The following is an 18,500-nucleotide window of genomic DNA, read 5'->3' on the forward strand; positions in this document are numbered from 1 at the left end:
CCTGCACCTAATTTCTATGTTTCTATCTATGTTTCTAATTGCCCAAGTTATTTCATTTATTAGGACTGTAGTCCAGGCATGAATCAAGTGAAGCCCATCCTAACGGAACAGGTCTTACTTTGCCAAGTACAGTACATGTGCTACTGACATCAAACCACTCTCGTACAACAGAGGGGAACAGAGTTAATGTTTCAGATCAATTGTAAAAAAAACTAAGAGAGTGGTAGCTGTGTGGAATGAGCTTCCAGTGAAGGTGGTGGAGGCAGGTTCGTTTTTATCATTTAAAAATAAATTGGATAGTTATATGGATGGGAAAGGAATGGAGGGTTATGGTCTGAGCGCAGGTATATGGGACTAGGGGAGATTAAGTGTTCGGCACGGACTAGAAGGGTCGAGATGGCCTGTTTCCGTGCTGTAATTGTTATATGGTTATATGGTTAAAAGGTAGTGATAAAACAAGTCTGAAATGCAGATAAAGATGGAAGGGGTAACACAGAAAGTGTGAGATATGGTGACTGAAGGACAAAAGGCGTGATAGAGCAGGGTGATGTGGGGATTAGTCAATAGCAAGATGTCGATATGGGGAAGATGAATAATTAATAACTGTAGTTGTTGCAAATCTGAAATAAAAACAAAAAAGGCGATTTTTCCCCCCCAGCATTTTCTGCTTTGATCCCATTTAATTAATGAGTAAATTAAATTAAGCAGTAAAGTAAATCAGTGATCAGTAATTAATTAGTAAATCAGTAATCAGTCTGTGGAAAGAGAAGGAGAATAATGTTTCGTATAAGATTGTCAGTATGAAATTGTCAGAAGGAAAGAAAATCTTAAAGCAGCTGAAAGTTCTGATATGAATGCAACTGGGTGAGGTGATTTAATGATAGACAAAGGGCAAGCAAGAACAGGGAAGAATTTTGAATTTGCAGAATGAAAATTAAAAAGCTGCAGATCCTGACAAAAAACCTGATAATTCTGGACAAACAAGTCAGAAAGATAAACAGTGAAAGTTTTACATTTCAGGGGCCATTCACAAAATTGGGAAAGAGAAATATTCATAAATCTGCAATTAAGAAAGTGTGCAAATTCCTTGTCTTTGTTAATATGGGTACAATGCCGAAAATACAGTATCTGGCTAGGCCCGAGAACGTGTGCTGTGTACACGTCTGGGCAGTAACATCATTTACACGATCAAGACATTGCAGATGACAGGAAGAAGCAGTCAGCCAGGATCTCAATGATCATCTTCACTTACTGCGAGAGGTTACACTAGCTGAATCGCTGTCCTGATAGCAGAAAAAGTCAAGAAGAGAAACAAAGCATTTCAAAATTGTAATGGATGCTGACTGGGCAAGTCAGGAGATATTATTTTCTGTAATCTGCGGTCGTTCAGTTAGAATGACCAGTGAAGAAAAATGTAAAAAGAGAAACACATTCATAAAGTAGGAGGCACAGTGGCGCAGAGGTAGAGTTACTGCCTTACAGCGCTGGAGACCTGGGTTTGAGTTTGTACGTTCTCCCCTTGACTGCGTGGGTTTTCTCTAAGATCTTCGGTTTCCTCCCACACTCCAAAGACATACAGGTTTGTAGGTTAATTGGATTGGTTAAAGTGTAAAAAAAAATTGTCCCTACTAGTGCATGTAGGATAGTGTTAATGTGTGGGGATCGCTGGGTGATCCCGACTCGGTGGGTCAAAGTACTTGTTCCCGCACCGTACCTCTAAACTAAACTGAAGTGGGTTACTTAGGTCAGCAATGTAGTGCCTCAAAGGACTGTGAAATCAGAATCTCACGGAACATCAAAAAGATCTGTTTTAAAAAGACAACTGTGTGATGTTACAATTTTATCTTCACTGTGAACTTCAATCTTGGAAATCAAATGGAATTGAAGAGCTTTACTGCAGAGGAAAAGACTGGAGTAGTGACAAAAGAAACAACTGAAGTTGGAATCTGTAGCTAAAAGCAAACTGCTGAAGGAACCCTATCCATTTGCAAAGACAAATGGACAGACGACATTAAGTAGCTCCCGTTTGCTAGCCATTTAATTCCTCTTCCCACTCCCACACCCACCTAATGAATTTGGTCTCCTCCACTGCCAAGGTGGGGTCAAACGCAAACTAGGATGAACAGTATCATAGGTAGACATAAAATGTGTCTCAGCAGGACAGGCAGCATCTCTGGAAATAAGGAATGGGATGAGAGACGCCAGAGATGCTGCCTATACTGCTGAGTTCCTCCAGCATTTTGTGTCTACCTTTGATTTAAACCAGCATCTGCAGATCCTTCCTACACAAGAACAGTATCGTGTTCAGTTCTGGGTGCCATGTTAGAGAAAAGATATTGTCAAGTTGGAACGGTACAGAGCAGATTTACGAGGATGTTACCAGTACTCAAGGCTCAGCTCTATAGGGAGAGGTTGAGCAGGCTAGGACTCTTCTTTGGAGCGCTGGAGGATGAGGGGTGGTCTTATAGAGGTGTATAAAATCATGAGAGGAATAGATCCGTTAGATACACAGAGTTGCTTGCCCAGAGTAGGTGAACCGAGGATCACAGGACATGGGTTTAAGGTGAAAAGATTTAATAGGAATCTGAGGGGTAACATTTTCACACAATGGGTGGTGGGTGTTTGGAACAAGCTGCAGGGTTGAGGCAGGGACTATCCCAATGTTTAACAAACTGTTAAGCAGGTAAGAATCATGAGTCAAGGCTGTTTTATTGTCATATGTCCCAGATAGGACAATGAAATTCTTGCTTGCTGCAGCACAACAGAATACCTGAGGCAGCGACTTCGGTAGATCCCTTCGATGGTGGGGAGGTCAGAGCTGGTGATGGACTGGGCAGTGTTCACAACTTTTTGCAGTCTTTTCCGTTCCTGGACGTTCAAGTTGCAGAACCAGACCACGATGCAGCTAGTCAGTATGCTCTCTACTGTGCACCTGTAGACGTTCCAAGAGAATCCTCTTTGACATACCGAATCTCCGTAGTCTTCTCAGGAAGTAGAGGCGCTGATATGCCTTCTTTATAATTGCATCAGTGTGCTGGGTTCAGGAAAGATCTTCAAAAATATGCAGCTCAGAAAATTGAAGTTTTGACCCTCTCCACCCATCGATATAAATAGGATTGTGGGTCCTTATCCTTCCCCTTCCAAAGTCCACAATCAGTTCCTTGGTTTTACTGATGTTGCGAGCCAGGTTGTTGTGCTGGCACCATTTGGTCAATCGGTTGATATCACTTCTATACTCTGACTCATCACCATGGGAGGAGGAGCCATCTTGGTGAACGGCTGCTAGCCAGCAGCCGTCCGTTTTAAATCCGTTTTTTTTAATAGTTTTTAGTGAGTCCTGTTTTTTGTTTGTAGGGGATATGGTCATTTTAATGTGGGGGGTAGGTGTAAACTTAATTTCTAGGTCCCTACCTGGTCGGTGTGGCAGCCTTTTCTCCGGGCTGCCCGTCGACCCGTCCTCGTGGCCTACCTGCGGGCTTGGAGCGCCGTTTCCTGGCGGGAACCGCCCAGCACCTCGGCCTCGGCGGCGGCACAGCATTGGAGCGCTGGAGCGGAGCGGGCGATCCCTTGCCTGGGTCGCCGCGCTGGAGCGACGCGCTGGAGCTCTGGCGAGCTGGACCGCCGAGAGCAACAACTCCGGGCTGCGGGTCTGCGGAGCGGAGAGGCGGCGCCGATTTTGTCATCGGGAGCCTGGGAGCTCCAAACCGGCGCGGCCTTGTCGGCTTCGGCAGCCGCGGGCTCCAACCAGGAAGCGGCCGTTCCAGGTGGCCCAGCCGCCGAAAGGACTCTCCCGACGCCGGGGCAAGACCACCCGGTGAGAACGGCCAGGGACATCGGGCCTCCGTAGAGGCAATTGCGGTGGCCTCAATAGGCCTGACTTTGGGGTGAACATGGGGTGGGGACTGGACATTGTGCCTTCCCCACAGTGCTACCCACTGTGGGGGGATGATTTTTTTGTCTAATTGTAGTCTTGTAGGTCTGTGTCCAAGATGGCTGCCGTGAAGAGAGAGTGAACGCTGGCGCGCTTTGGCTGCCGCTGCTCCCTCTTCACACTATGTTTTTGATTTTCTGTTTTTGGATTGAATCCTGTTTTTAATTTGTGTCTCTGTGATGTCTTTATTACTTGTTTTATTCCGATTATATGTTATTCCGATATACTATGTAAGGTGTCCTTGAGATGTTTGAAAGGCGCCCATTAAATAAAATTTATTATTATTATTATTATCTCTGACTCATCTATACTCTGACTCATCACCATGGATTGGACAGGTTTGGAGGGGTATGGGCCAAACGCAGGCAAGTCGGACTAATGTAGCTGGGACATTGTTGGTCGGCGTGGGCAAGTTGGCCGAAGAGCCTGTTTCCACCTGTATGACACTATGATCTATGAGTCTATAACAGCACCTCACATTCTTCCTGGGTAGTCCCCAAGACAATGGCATGAACATTGAATTCAATATCAGTTAACGCACTCCTCTGTCTCTCTTTCTTTCCCTTCTGATTTATCAAAGTTAGCTCAACACCCCCTTATTTTCAACTCCTATCCTCCCAGCTCTCCATCATTGCTTTCTCCCCAATCCTTTCCCACCCAATCTGCCAACACACTCTTCCTACCGGATCCCTAACCCCTCCCCGCACCGTTCTCATCTACCTACCATCTATCTCCCTTATTTGGTTTCACTCTTCCTCTCTTATCCAGATTCAATAATCCAGGCCCTGTATTGATTTATAGAGATAATTTTATTCTGTATCTCAAAATTTTGACGTGATTTGTGAATTCTTGAAAGGTGAATTTCTGTGACCTGTAACGTGGGGTTGTCATTACTTGAAAAGAAAACAATGTGATGACTCTGCAGCAAAAGGAAGGGAATGCATCAGACTGCAAAATACTTTCCATGATCAGGCACAAACTGGATGCATGGACAGAATAGCTTCATTTGATAATTCTCTGCATAATCCATAATTTCATTCCCAATTATTCTAACAAAGAAAAAACTAAAAGTGTCAACATGTGATATTGAAGTTGGGCCACATAACTGCTTCATTCCACTTTAATCAATTCATCGCATTTGCATGGTCTTCTTCAAGTAACTGGCAGCCCGTTTTGGCCAAGAGGTTTGCCCATACTCCTCCAGGGCATTCTGTAACAAGTCATCTAAATATACTTAGTACATTCTAAAGAAGGGTCTCGACCCGAAACGTCACCTATTCCTTCTTTCCAGAGATGCTGCCTGTCCCACTGAGTTACTCCAATTTTTGTGTCTACCTTAATATACTTGGATTTCTTGTACAATTTTTGTCTTGGCTTTTCAAACGACCAAGCTATTCCAATGAACACACAATTCACTATGCAAATCTTAGAATCATTACTAATGTTATGGGAGCCATAATCTAATTAGCTGTGCAAATGTAAATACATTGTGGAGATGCAGTGAGGGCCAGGTGAAGCAAAGAGGCATTTTTCTTCAGATTACAAGTACTCCAACCCAACAATTCTCAAAAGACAAGTTACACAGATTAGTTTATGTTTTACTGACAATAACCTGGATCTAAATGCATGATGCTGAGAGAACAAGCTTTGTAAACCAATCTGGACAGTAACTGATTTAATTAATGTCATATTACAAGCAGTAATCAGTTTGATACCCATCAGCAAGCCTTTTATATGAGAGAGATTCTAATGTTTCACAGATGAATCAATAACACAGCTGCTCACTGCTGCTAACTTTCAGATTCTGTTTTAAGAATGGCATAAGCGGGAATAGGCTCCTTTCCTCTAGTACTGGGTTTTAGGTGAAGGTAAATTTGTACAATGTAAATGGTGTACAATTTTGGTCGTGGTGTACAATTTTGGTCGCCCAATTATAGGAAGGATGTCAACAAAATAGAGAGAGTACATAGGAGATTTACTAGAATGTTGCCTGGGTTTCAACAACTAAGTTACAGAGATAGGTTGAATAAGTTAGGTCTTTATTCTCTGGAGCGCAGAAGGTTAAGGGGGGACTTGATAGAGGTCTTTAAAATGATGAGAGGGATAGACAGAGTTGATGTGATCAAGCTTTTCCCTTTGAGAATAGGGAAGATTCAAACAAGAGGACATGACTTCAGAATTAAGGGACAGAAATTTAGGGGTAACATGAGGGGGAACTTCTTTACTCAGAGAGTGGTAGCGGTGTGGAATGAGCTTCCAGCGGAAGTGGTGGCGGCAGGTTCGTTGGTATCATTTAAAAATAAATTGGATAGGCATATGGATGAGAAGGGAATGGAGGGTTATGGTATGAGTGCAGGCAGGTGGGACTAAGGGAAAAAAGTTGTTCGGCACGGACTTGTAGGGCCGAGATGGCCTGTTTCCGTGCTGTAATTGTTATATGGTTATATGGTACTCACCCAGGCACTTCACAGGAATGGCCATGTGAGTGTGACCACGACATTGTTTCTTTCCCTTCTTACACCAGTTCTCAATGCTGATCGGTTTATTTGCTTCCATCACATTGGTAATTTGCAGCTCTGGATAAACCTAACAAAAGTAAATGCCATATTTATATCAGACAGATTTATATTCACAGATTTTGTTTAATTTGGGTTCATTTGTTTGTTGTATTTTTTCATACCTCTAGCTTCCCTCGCCCCTGACTCGATCAGAAGAAGGGTCTATTCCAATCATCACCTATTCCTTTTCTCAAGAGATGCTGCCTGACACACTGAGTTACTACAGCATTTTATGTCTATCTTCACATTTGTTTTTTGGATGGCAGGATCCATTTTGACATTTGCCTCTGGCCTGGAGCCATGAATACTTCCAACCACTGACAGGTTCTGTAACTCCTATGCAAATGACGAACTTGAATTCAGGATCATCAACCTGAAATGTTGAAACTGTTTCTCTCCCTGCAGTTTTTTCAGATTGTCAGAGTTTATTTTACAGCAACAGCATTTAAAGAATTTGGTTGTATTTTACTAGCTGGGAAATAAATGCTATTAATGGGCTCCATGAACGACACAATATTTTTGACGGGGCAATTGAATGATCGATGGGAGTGAGCTTGCATTAACTTCTGTTCACCTCAGCAAAATATGGTCGCATTGCAAAATTTTAGGCCGACTGTAATAATAAAGGACATATGCTCACGACTCACCTCCTGACAATATTGCTGAATCTCTTCTTTGTTTCCTAGGCAGCTTTTGGTTCCTGAAGGATCAGATTCCCATTTTCCATTGTGGATATTGATATGCATATTGAGCTTTCCACAGAACATGGCAATTTGTGGCTCTGCTACTGCAAATCCAGCTCCAGTATTTGCTGCTAATGCCTGAAACAAAGAAACAAAAGCTTCACCAGCAGTTCATCGCTCATCAACCACCAACATTATTCACAGTAATCCAGCAAGCATTTGAATTATTTCTTAATTTAGTCACAGGATCTAATCGTCCAGCGATTGCTGTTCATTCCACATAACTGCACAAGGTTTTAGAAGCAGCCAGGAAGAAAGCAGCATCACAACAGTAGAATGTAGAAATGCCTCAGTAGACAGGTTACAATGAAGAACAGTTACATATCATGAATAAAATGAATAACAGACAAGGTACCATGGGACTTCACCACATTCCATTTAGAACTGATTAGCTGCTTACCAATATGACAATAGGCAGTATGACAATAGACAACAGGTGCAGGAGTAGGCCATTCGGCCCTTCGAGCCAGCACCGCCATTCAATATGATCATGGCCAATCATCCACAATCAGTACCCCGTTCCTGCCTTCTCCCCATATCCCCTGACTCTGCTATCTAACTCTCTCTTGAGAGCATCCAGAGAATTGGCCTCCACTGCCTTCTGAGACAGATAATTCCATAGATTCACAGCCCTCTGTGTGAAAAAGTTTTTCCTCATCTCTGTTCTAAATGGCTTACCCGTTATTCTTAAACTGTGGCCCCTGCTTCTGGACTCCCCCAACATCGGGAACATGTTTCCTGCCTCAAGCATGTCCAAACCCTTAATAATCTTACATGTTTCAATAAGATTCCCTCTCATCCTTCTACATTCCAGAGTATACAAGCCCAGCCGCTCCATTTTATCAACATATGACAATCCTGTCATCCCAGGAATTAACCTCGTGAACCTATGCTGCACTCCCTCAATAGCAAGAAGGTCCTTCCTCAAATTTGAAGACAAAAACTGCACACAGTACTCCAGGTGTGGTCTCACTAGGGCCCTGCACAACTGCAGAAGGACCTCTTTGCTCCTATACTCAATTCCTCTTGTTATGAAGGCCAAGATGCCATTCGTTTTCTTCACTGCCTGCTGTACCTGCATGCTTACTTTCAGTGACGGATGAACAAGGACCCCCAGATCTCGTTGTACTTCCCATTTTCCCAACTTGACACCATTCAGATAATAATCTGCCTTCCGGTGTTTGCCATCAAAGTGGATAACCTCACATTTAATAATAATAATAATAATAATAATAATATAATAATAATATCTTTTATTGTCATTGCACATAAGCGCAACGAGATTTGGTATGCAGCTTCCATCCGATGTCATAACTTAAATAACTAATAACATTTAGATTTAGATACCCCGAGAACATGGTTTGTAAGAAGAACATTACAACAGTAAAATATTCAAATGTATCCACATTTATGAACTGGGTACACGAGCGCACGGAATACAGGAACATGCTCAAAGTCAGCGAACAGGTAAATTCCAACTTCAAGTAATGCAGACCTTTTCATCATCAACCCAGCTTAGCTTCTCCAGACCCCACCCAAACCTTTCTTTCCACACCCTGACCCCTGCCCACATCATAGATAGGCACAAAAATCTGGAGGAACTCAGCATCTCTGGAGAGAAGAAATGGGTGACGTTTCGAGTCGAGACCCTTCTTCTTCAGAAGATTCTCGACCCGAAATGTGACCCATTGCTTCGCTTCAGAGAAGCTGCCTGCCCCGCTGAGTTACTTCAGATTTTTGTGTCTATCGTCAGTTTAAACCAGCATCTGCAGTTCCTTCTTACACACCCTGCCCACATCATGCAGTTTCTTTCCTGTCCTCCACACTCTCATTACCCATTCCTCTCTTGTCCTGGACCCCCATTCAGTGAACTCAGAGACATCATGGACACTGGCACCACGGAGTCTCCCTGTCAACATGGACACAATTCCCACAGGGAGAGTCGTCAGGGACATCAGCAGTTTCCCTGACTTCTCACATCCTGTAGGAGGAACATTGCAGCACCATTGCCTGCCACCAAGAGCACACTCACACACAAGAAATAGCAGACTACACCTTTACCTCCTGTCTCCCTCCGCTTAGCTTTTCCTCAGCCTCGAGTCAAACCCTCACACTTGCCCCCAACACGGCCGGTCCACCTGGCCTTTTTATAGGTTGCTCAATTAGCCAACTTTGAACGCTCAACCAATCAAACTGCTGCCTGTTGTAATCTCCTGCTGTTGCACAAAATCAACGGCAGCCTTTAACCTCATCATTTCCTGTCAACTATTTCCCCTCTACTCCATCAGTTCAGATGAAGGATCATGACCCAAAATGTCGCCAGTCTATTTCTCTCCGCAAAGCTGCCTGACCCACTAAGTGCCTCCAGCAAATTGTTGTCCCCCCCCACCCCCCCCCCAGTCTGGTAAGTAGCATTGGATGAGCCAGTGTGTTGTTTTTGCGATTGAAAGCCTGTGACTTAGGCGGAGCAGAAGGACCAGGGCTGGGATTGTTACTGCTTGTATATCATTTAAGAATCTGGCTGCGAATGTACAAAGAATGATTACTAAATTTGCAGACAAAATTGTGTTGTTCATGACGAGATAGACACAAATTGTTGGAGTAACTCAGCGGTACCGGCAGCATCTCTGGAGAGAAGGATGGGTGATGTTCCGGTCGAGACCCTTCTTCAGAATGAAAGTCATGGGAAAGGGAAATGAGATGCTGCCTGTCTCACTGAGTTACTCTGGCATTTTGTGTCTATCTCGGTTTAAACCAGCATCTGCAGTTCCTTCCTACACAGGTCATATACAATGGAGGACCCGGCGTGGGGGGACCACCATGAGGGAGGGGGGAGAACAATGGATAACCTGGGGGCAGGGAGAACAAAGGAGGAGCCGGCGTACTTTGTGACTTTGTCAGCGCTGTAGGTGTATGCAAGCAAAGAATCTCACTGTGCCTTGTTGCACGTGACAATAAGTATTCTGTTATTTTTGGGCACTTCCTGAAACACTCTGGAATGTTGTCCAAGGTACTGGGGATTTATCAACCTTTAATTCAATCATTCCCTAACTAACACCTATTTACAATGCCATTTTATGTCTCCACCTTGAATCTACTACTATCCCTAATTTTGCTTAATTCCTTACGATTGAGTCTTTCTTCTTTTTTCATTTTTGTTCCAGACAGCAATGAACAATTTTGTCGTTTATCAATGTGCTCCTGAATGACTGGCCATTGTAAATCCAAAATCAACCGCGTAAGTTTGAGAATCTATCTTTACATAGTTAGGTTCAAGACCCTTGTTTTAAATCCACAATGCCACTTCTCATCTTATTGAAGAATTTTACTATATTATATTTGCTCAATCCCAAGACAAGAGACGTAATAAACGAGGAAAAATAGTTAAGTATATATACACACACTGAATTTTTGGCATGTGTGGTGGTGTGGTTGCGTGTGGGGGGGGGGGGGGGGGGGGGGTGTATGTGTGCTCTCTCTCGCTGCTTCCCCTCTGTGCTCCTCCTCCAGACGAGAGTTTGGCAACATCCTTTCTCGCCGCTCCGCCTCTGTGGCGTCTGAAGAAGGGTCTCAAACCGAAACATCACCTATTCCTTTTCTCCAGAGATGTTACTCCAGCAGGGGTGAAATGAGTGCGGCCAGGATGGTGTGGGTCTCTGATGATGCTGGCTGCCTTTTTGAGGCTGTGACTCCTGTAAATCCCTTCAATGGTGGGGAGGTCAGTACCCATGATGGACTGACTGGGCAGTGTTCACCATATTTTGCAGACTTCTTCGTTCCTGGTCATTCAAGTTGCTGAACCAAGCCGTGATGCAACCAGTTAATACCTTCTCCACTGTGCACCTGTAGAAGATCAAGAGAGTCCTCTCTGACATACCCAATCTCTGCAATCTTCTCAGGAAGTAGAGGCACTGATGGGCTTTCTTTATAGTTGCATCAGCGTGCTGCGTCCAGGAAAGATCTTCCAGAGATATGCGCACCTAGGAATTTGAAGCATTTGGCCTCTCCACCATCGATATAGACAAGTTTGTGGGTCCTCTTCCTTCCTCTTCCAAAGTCCACAATCAGTTCCTTGGTCTTCCGACATTGATAGTCAGGTTGTTGTGTTGGCATTATTTGGTCAGTCAATCAATCTCACTTCGATACTCTGACTCATCATTATCTGTAATTCGTCCGACAACATTGATGTCCTTGGTGAATGCGAAGGTGAAGTTCACACTGTGTCCGGCCACACAATCGTGAGTGTAGAGCGAGTAGAGTAGGGGCTGAGCACGCAGGCTCGTGGTGCTACCATACTGATGGTTATCAGGGAAGAAGAGGGCCCTCACACAATAAAATTATTAATTCTCTTTCAACACTCATTGTGGCATAACTTGCCCTCTAGTTTAGTCTGTTAGATTTGTCCATAATTTAATCCTGCACCCAATTCAGGTATTGCTCCTCCACAATACTGTTACTAATTTGACTAGCCTGTTCCTTGCATGTAGATTTAAGTTACCCAGGTTACATTTGTACCTTTATTCCACATTTTCATTCCTTTTTAATGCCATTCCCAACATTGCCATTAGTATTTGGAGTCTATGCGGGCAGAACTATTGCACACCCATGATATGAAGTTTGGACATTTTTTTCCCTGCAACTGGGTGGAATTTCTCTGTGTTCCAGTTTACTCCAATGTTCATTGGCTGCTGTCAGTTCAGTTTAGTTTATTGTCCCATGCACAGAGGTACAGTGAAAAGCTTTTTGTTGCGTGCTAACTAGTCAGCAGAAAGACAATACATGATTACAATCAATCCATTTTCAGTGTTTATTGAGGGAGGAATTGATGTGCATTCGTGAGAATTCTTACAAGGAATTGAGTGAGGTAATAGGACATTAATGCTGACAGACCCAGCATACATTTCAAGGGTTAAATAGACCCCTCCAAGTTCAAAACAAATGAGAAATAATATTTCCATTAACAATTTCTGATCCTTGTAGTTTTTTGGTCTACCCATCTGGATTTTGCATCATCCAGGCAAAGAGCCTTCATCACTACTGTGCTAATTGTCTCTTTAACCATAAACACTACTTCATTTCCTTTTCCTTCCTGCCACACTTTCCAAAATGATGAATGCCCTAGATGTTAAGTTTCCATCATTGGTCCACCTGCAATCATCAATTTGCAAAATGTACTCCTCTGGATACAGATGAGGCCCCGGAGGACAAGAGTATCCAATGTTGTTCCTTTGGTTAAGGAGTAATAGAGAATATCCAGGGAAATATAGGCCAGTCACGTCAATAGAAAAGAAGCTACTGGAGAGGACTCTTCAGGATAGGATTTACTCCCATTTGGAAGAAAGTAAGTTACTTTGGAACAATCAGCATTGCTTTGTCCTCAGCAAAGAGTGTATTAATAACGATCACATTTTTTGAGGGTGTGATGAAAGTCATTGATGAAGGTAGTGCAGTGGATGTTATCTTTGTGAATTTTAGTAATGCATTTGCTAAAATCTCTCATGGTAGGCTAGGATGGCAGGCGAAGATTAAGATGCACGAGATTAACAGTAACTGGATTGTATGAATTCGGAACTGGCCTACCGATAAGAGACATTGTGATAGAATGTCAATACTCAGGCAGGAGGTTTGTGAATGGAGTAGGAAAGAACTGCAGTTGCTGGTTTAAACCGAAGATACACACAAAATGCTGGACAAAATGCTGTAACTCAGCAGGACAGGCAGCATCTCTGGAGAGAAAGACTGGGTGACGTTTCGGGTCGAGACCAGACTCTGTCCAGGAACCCCGATAGTCCTTTAAGGTTAGGCAGAGGTTCACTTGCACCTCCTCCAACCTCATCTACTGTATTCGTTGTTCAAGATGTGGTTGCTTACATATTGGTATGACCAAATGTAGACTGAGCGATCGATTTGCTGAACACCTTCACTCAGTCCGCCTGGACCTACCCGACTCCCGGTTGCCAAACACTTTAATTCCTCTTCCCATTCCCACATGGACCTGTCTGTCCAAGGCCTCCCCATTGTCAGAGTGACGTTAAACACAAATTGGAGGAGCATCTCAGTTTGCTTGGGCAGCTTACAACCCAGTGGTATAAATATTAATTTCTCGAACTTCAAGTAACCCCTGCATTCTCCATCCCTCCCCTCACCAGCTACTCGTTCTCACCTAGCAAACAGCTAACAAGGGCCTGTTTCCTATATCATTGTTACTTTTTTGGGGGTGGAAGATTGCAACCTTCACATGGTCCGCCCTGTTTCGACTAATGCAATCAACTCGACGTGCACAAACGGAAGATCAAATAGAACAAGTTGTCCAACAACTTTAGGCTGTGCACGCCACACGAAAGAAGAAGCAGAAGTTACATTTTTGCATATCTTTCATTCAATTGTTCTATATCTCTCTACATCACCATTAATATCTCTTGTTTTCCTTTCCCCCGACTCTCAGGCTGAAGAAGTATCCCGACCCGAAACATCACCTATTCCTTCTCTCCAGAGATGCTGCCTGTCCCGCTGAGTTACTCCACCATTTTGTGTCTATCTTCGGTCTGTGAATAGAGTTCAGTGGAGATCTGTGCAGGTACTTCTGTTGTTTGTGATATAAAGGACTTGGATGTAAATGTAAGGTACACAAAATTGCTGGGTGACCCAGCAATTTTGTGTACCTTCGATATTCCAGCATCTGCAGTTCCCTTTTGAACAACTGGATGTAAATGTAGATGGGCTGGTTAGTAAGTTTGCAGTTGACGCCAAGATTGCTGGAGTTGCGACAGTAGGAAGTTTAAAGCATACAGCAGGATATTGATCAACTACGGCAATAGGTGGCAAAATGGAGTTTAAACTGAACCAGTGTGAGGTGTTGAAATTTGAGGGCTTGAATGTAAAGGGAAAGTTTACAGATGTACAGAGGTCAAAGTTCCAAGCTCCCAGAAAGATGCAAGGCTAGTAAGGGTGGTAAATCAGTATAGTAGTAGAAGTGGAGAAGAAGGCATATGGTACACTTGCCTTCATTGGTTGAGGCCTTGTGCATAAGTCAGGAAGTCATGATGTATTTCCACAAGACTTTTGTGAGGCTGCATTTGGAGAGTTGCTTTGCAAGGAGGATGCACGAGGGGTTTACCAAAGTGCTGCCTGGATTAGGGGGACACAAGCTAAAAGGAGAGGGTGAACAAACTTGGATTGTTTCTCTGCAATGTTGGAAGATCTGACATGTATAAAAATGATGGGAGGCAAAGATGGGGTAGGCAGTCAGAACCTTTTTTCAGAGTAGAAATGTCAGACTAGAAGGCAGAGCTTGAAAGCAAGAGGAATAGTTTAAAAGGGGATGTGTGAGCTTTTTTTTCTTTTACACAGAGTGGCGGGTGCCTGGAATGTGCTGCCATAGGTGGTGGTGGAAACAGATACAAGTGGCATTGAAGAGGCTTTTAGATAGGGACATGGATATGCAGGGAATGGAGGGTTAGGGACAGGATCTTGGCATCATATTCAGCACAGACTTTGTAGTCCAAAGAACCTATTCTATGTACCATCCAACTTTTTGTGAATGTTCCACATAAAAACACAATCTTTCAGGCTAGCACCTCCGCTCGGTTCGCAATAACCAACCTGATCTCCCGGTAGCTCAGCACTTCAACACCTCCTCCCATTTTGAATCCGACCTTTCTGTCCTGGGCCTCCTCCATGGCCAGTGAGGATTACCATAAATTGGAGGAGCAGCACCTCATATTTCACTTGGGCAGTTTGCACCCCAGCGGTCTGAACATTGACTTCTCTAATTTCAGGTAGTCCTTACTTTCTCCTCCCCTTCTCAGCTCTCCCTCAGCCCCCTGGCTCCACCTCTTCCTTCCTTCCTTCCCCCCCCCCCCCCTCACATCAGTCTGAAGAAGGGGATCGACCCGAAACGTTGCCTATTTCCTTCGCTCCATAGATGCTGCCTCACCCGCTGAGTTTCTCCAGCATTTTTGTCTACCTAGCATTTTTTGACATTAACTTCGCTTTCAAAATTTACACTGTAGCTCTGTTTGATTTCCACCCTCGATTTATCTGCCTTTAGTTTTTCCTTTCTCCTTCCTGTCTCAATCTCTCCCTTGCTTTTCCATTTCTCCTTATCCCTGCATAGGTTCCCATCTTCCTGCCATTTCAGTTTAAACTCTGACACCATTTGCTAACATTCTCCTTGGACATCAGTAGCAGCTCTGGCTAGGACCGGCCTGCCCACATGTACTGGTCCTACCTAACACAGAACTGGTTGCAAAGATCCAGGAATTTGAACCCACCCTTTGAACAATTCCTCTCAAAACACATTCAAATAAAAGATCCGGCTATTTTGACTTTAACTAGCAAGCGGCACTGGTAACAATAGTGAGATTACTACATTAAAACATGTCTTTTATAAAGAGGACCTCCAACTCCCTATATTCAGCTTCAAGAACCTCATTCCTCCGGGCTGCAGGTCTGCGGAGCGGAGTGGGCGGCGCCGTTTTCAACATCGGGAGCCTGGGAGCTCCAAACCGGCGCGGCCTTGTCGGCTTCGGAAGCCGCGGTCTCCAGCTAGATAGCGGCCGTTCCAGGTGGCCCAGCCGCTGAGAGGACTCTCCTGACACCGGGGCAAGACCACCCGGTGAGAATGGCCAGGAACATCGGGCCTCCGTAGAGGCAATTGCGGTGGCCTCAATAGGCCTGACTTTGGGGTGAACCTGGGATAGGGACTGGAAATTGTGCCCCCCCCCCCCACAGTGGTGTCCATTGTGGGGGGATGATTTTTTGTCGTAAGGTAATCCTGTTAGTCTTTGTCCAAGATGGCTGCCGTGAAGGGAGCGTGGACGCTGGCGCGCTTTAGCTGCCGCTGCTCTAAACATTGTGTTTTTGATTTTTGTTTTTGGACTGAATTCTGTTTTTAATTTGTGTTTCTGTGATGTCTTTATTATTTATTTTATTCTGATTATATGTTTATATTTCCTGTTAACCTATGTAAGGTGTCCTTGAGATGTCTGAAAGGCACCCAATAAATAAAATGTATTATTATTATTATTCCTTTTAAATCTGTGTCATTCATACTGATATATTGTTTAATTTAGTTTATTGCCACATGTACAGAGGTAGTGAAAAGCTTTTGCATCATAACATGGTGTTTGTACCTTCCCCTTCACAATGTCCACAGCTGCTCTGAATATCCTTAGCCCTACTACCTCAATATCACATTTCAAATATCACCGTAACATCTTGATGATCAATATGCAAATCCAGAGGGGTTTTTTTATGAGCATTTCATTGTGACATCACATTTCATATTCATCAGACTGAAGAAGGGTATTGACCCGAAACGTCACGCATTCCTTCTCTCCACAGACACTGCCCGACCCGCTGAGTGACTCCAGCACTGTGTGACCTTCTTCCCATGATGCATGCCGCCCTCCATGTGAATCTACGCAATGGCAGGGGGCGGGGCCAGCAGTCTCCCTCGGATTGGCGGTGATGTCAGGGCATCTTTTGCGAGTGCCGTCTGTGCATGCGGCTGACGTCATGGCGCAGGGTGGGCGGATATGCGTGCGGGCAGGCGGTTAGATGCGGTTCCCGGATACTCGGCACCCAGTTCCCCAGTTCCCCACTTACACCCCCTCACCCCCCCCCCCCCCCACCACCCCTTCAAGCACTGAAAATGTTCACGCGTTAATAATGTCCTGTTTGCCAGCTTGTTGACCCTCTGTGTTCCCCTCCTGCAGGGTTTAGGAGCCGTTGCTATGGACTGAGAGATGGGGACGTGAGCAGCCATTGAAGGCGGCCAGGGTGCCGGTGGGCCCTCCCCCATCTGCTCGGTGTGCGGGCTCAGCTTCGAGGGGCTGAGCTTCGGTGGAGGACCACATGGCAGTGCACAACAAGGAGAAGTGTGATGAGTGCAACGTGCGTGGCAAGGCCTGGCAGCACCTGAGCCTGCTGGAGATCCACCGGCGGGTGCACACGGGAGAATGCCCCTTCAACTGCTTGGAGTGCGGCAAGAACTTCACCCGCCTGCTGCGGCACAACCACGTTCACTCCGGCGATTGTCCCTGCGGCTGCTCCGACTGCGGAAAGAGCTTCAAGATGACACATGAGCTAAAGATGCACCGGCGGGTGCACACGGGCGAGAAGCCCTTCTACCGCACCACCTGTGGCAAGAGCTTTGCCCGGTTGGCCGGGTTGCGGCTGAACCGGCGGGTGTACAGCAGTGACCAGCCCTTCACCTGCTCAGACTGTGGCAAAGGCTTCAAGTCGTCGCCGGACCTGATGCACAGGCACCTGCACACCGTGGAGCGGCCGTACCCCTGCAGCGACTGCGACAAGGGCTTCACCCGCTCCAAAAACCCGCTGGATCATCAGCGCACCCACACTGGCAAGCGCCCCTACACCTGCGCCCAGTGCGGCAATGGCTACACCTGCTCCAAGCTTCTGTCCCACCAGCGTGTGCACACCGGCGACCGTCCCTTCCCCAGGCCCTTCGGCTGCTCCTATTGTGGCAAGAGCTTCATGACAGCGTATGACCTGAAGGTCCATCGGCGAGTGCACACGGGCGAGAAGCCGTTTGGCCGCTCCACCTGCAGCAAGAGCTTTGCCCGGTTGTCGGGGCTGCAAGTGCACCGGCGGTGTGGAAGAAAAATTAATGCCCTTCCTTGCTTAATTTTGACTGGAATGGAACAAGGTAACAAAAGGGTGTTTTGGATGTGTCAATTGGCAGCTCTCGCTTGACCAGGTGCAGAAGACATTCATGGGAATCGACAAAGTAAGATTAGATGCATTACCTCTTGTCTGGGAATGTGTTGAAGGGTGGATGGTAAATGTAAACATGTAATGGTAGAGAAGATAACTAAACTTGTTTTCCCTTCGTGAGGAGTTACAATAGATCACCCGCGCCCCCTACCGCTAGTAGTGTAGATACATTGCAGTAAATGGGAGACTTATGAATGGCTTGGAGTGGAGATAGAGACATGGGCCGCCTGAAAGGTGACATAGAATAATGTCAAGATGCCCTTGTATTGTGTTTGACTTGTATTAACCATCTGTTGTTGAATAAGATTAAAATAAGCGAAAAGTATATTATGACTAATGAAATAATTGGTACCTGTGTAGTTGATAGAATATTTTTGTAAAGTAGTATCTAACAGCAGTAAACAAAAGTTGTTTACTACACAGTATAACTGTTGGCTAATTCTGCTCTGAAATCAGAGAACTGGTGGGCAATTTACTGCTGCCATCTCTCCATGATATCATGCAATAAAATCTCTTGAAGCAAACCTG

The 18,500-nt window shown here is 45.0% G+C and overlaps 2 protein-coding genes across 5 annotated transcripts in view; one reads left to right on the forward strand and one right to left on the reverse strand.

Annotated features, from left to right (window-relative positions):
- The window catches only part of aplp2 (amyloid beta precursor like protein 2), a 128,154-nt gene that overhangs the window by 72,209 nt on the left and 37,445 nt on the right, over positions 1 to 18,500 (reverse strand). For all 4 annotated transcript variants that reach the window (XM_033049758.1, XM_033049757.1, XM_033049759.1 and 1 more), the window contains exons 2-3: positions 7,137 to 7,310; positions 6,388 to 6,517 (exon numbers count right to left, since the gene is read on the reverse strand). In XM_033049758.1, coding sequence (XP_032905649.1) covers positions 6,388 to 6,517; positions 7,137 to 7,310 — 304 coding nt within the window. The remainder of the gene's footprint in view (positions 1 to 6,387; positions 6,518 to 7,136; positions 7,311 to 18,500) is intronic.
- Positions 120 to 18,067, forward strand: LOC116991279 (zinc finger protein 239-like). Its single transcript, XM_033049761.1, has 2 exons — positions 120 to 131; positions 16,952 to 18,067. The coding sequence occupies exon 2, from the start codon at positions 17,091 to 17,093 to the stop codon at positions 17,949 to 17,951; it is 861 nt and encodes a 286-aa protein (XP_032905652.1). The 5' UTR covers positions 120 to 131; positions 16,952 to 17,090; the 3' UTR covers positions 17,952 to 18,067.

This window comes from Amblyraja radiata, chromosome 33 (genome assembly GCF_010909765.2).
Source record: "Amblyraja radiata isolate CabotCenter1 chromosome 33, sAmbRad1.1.pri, whole genome shotgun sequence".
In the NCBI taxonomy this organism is placed as follows: Eukaryota; Metazoa; Chordata; class Chondrichthyes; order Rajiformes; family Rajidae; genus Amblyraja; species Amblyraja radiata.

Coding starts and splice junctions, on each gene's coding strand:
- LOC116991279 (XM_033049761.1), top strand. CDS start 17,091: ATGGCAGTGCACAACAAGGAGAAGTGTGATGAGTGCAACGTGCGTGGC.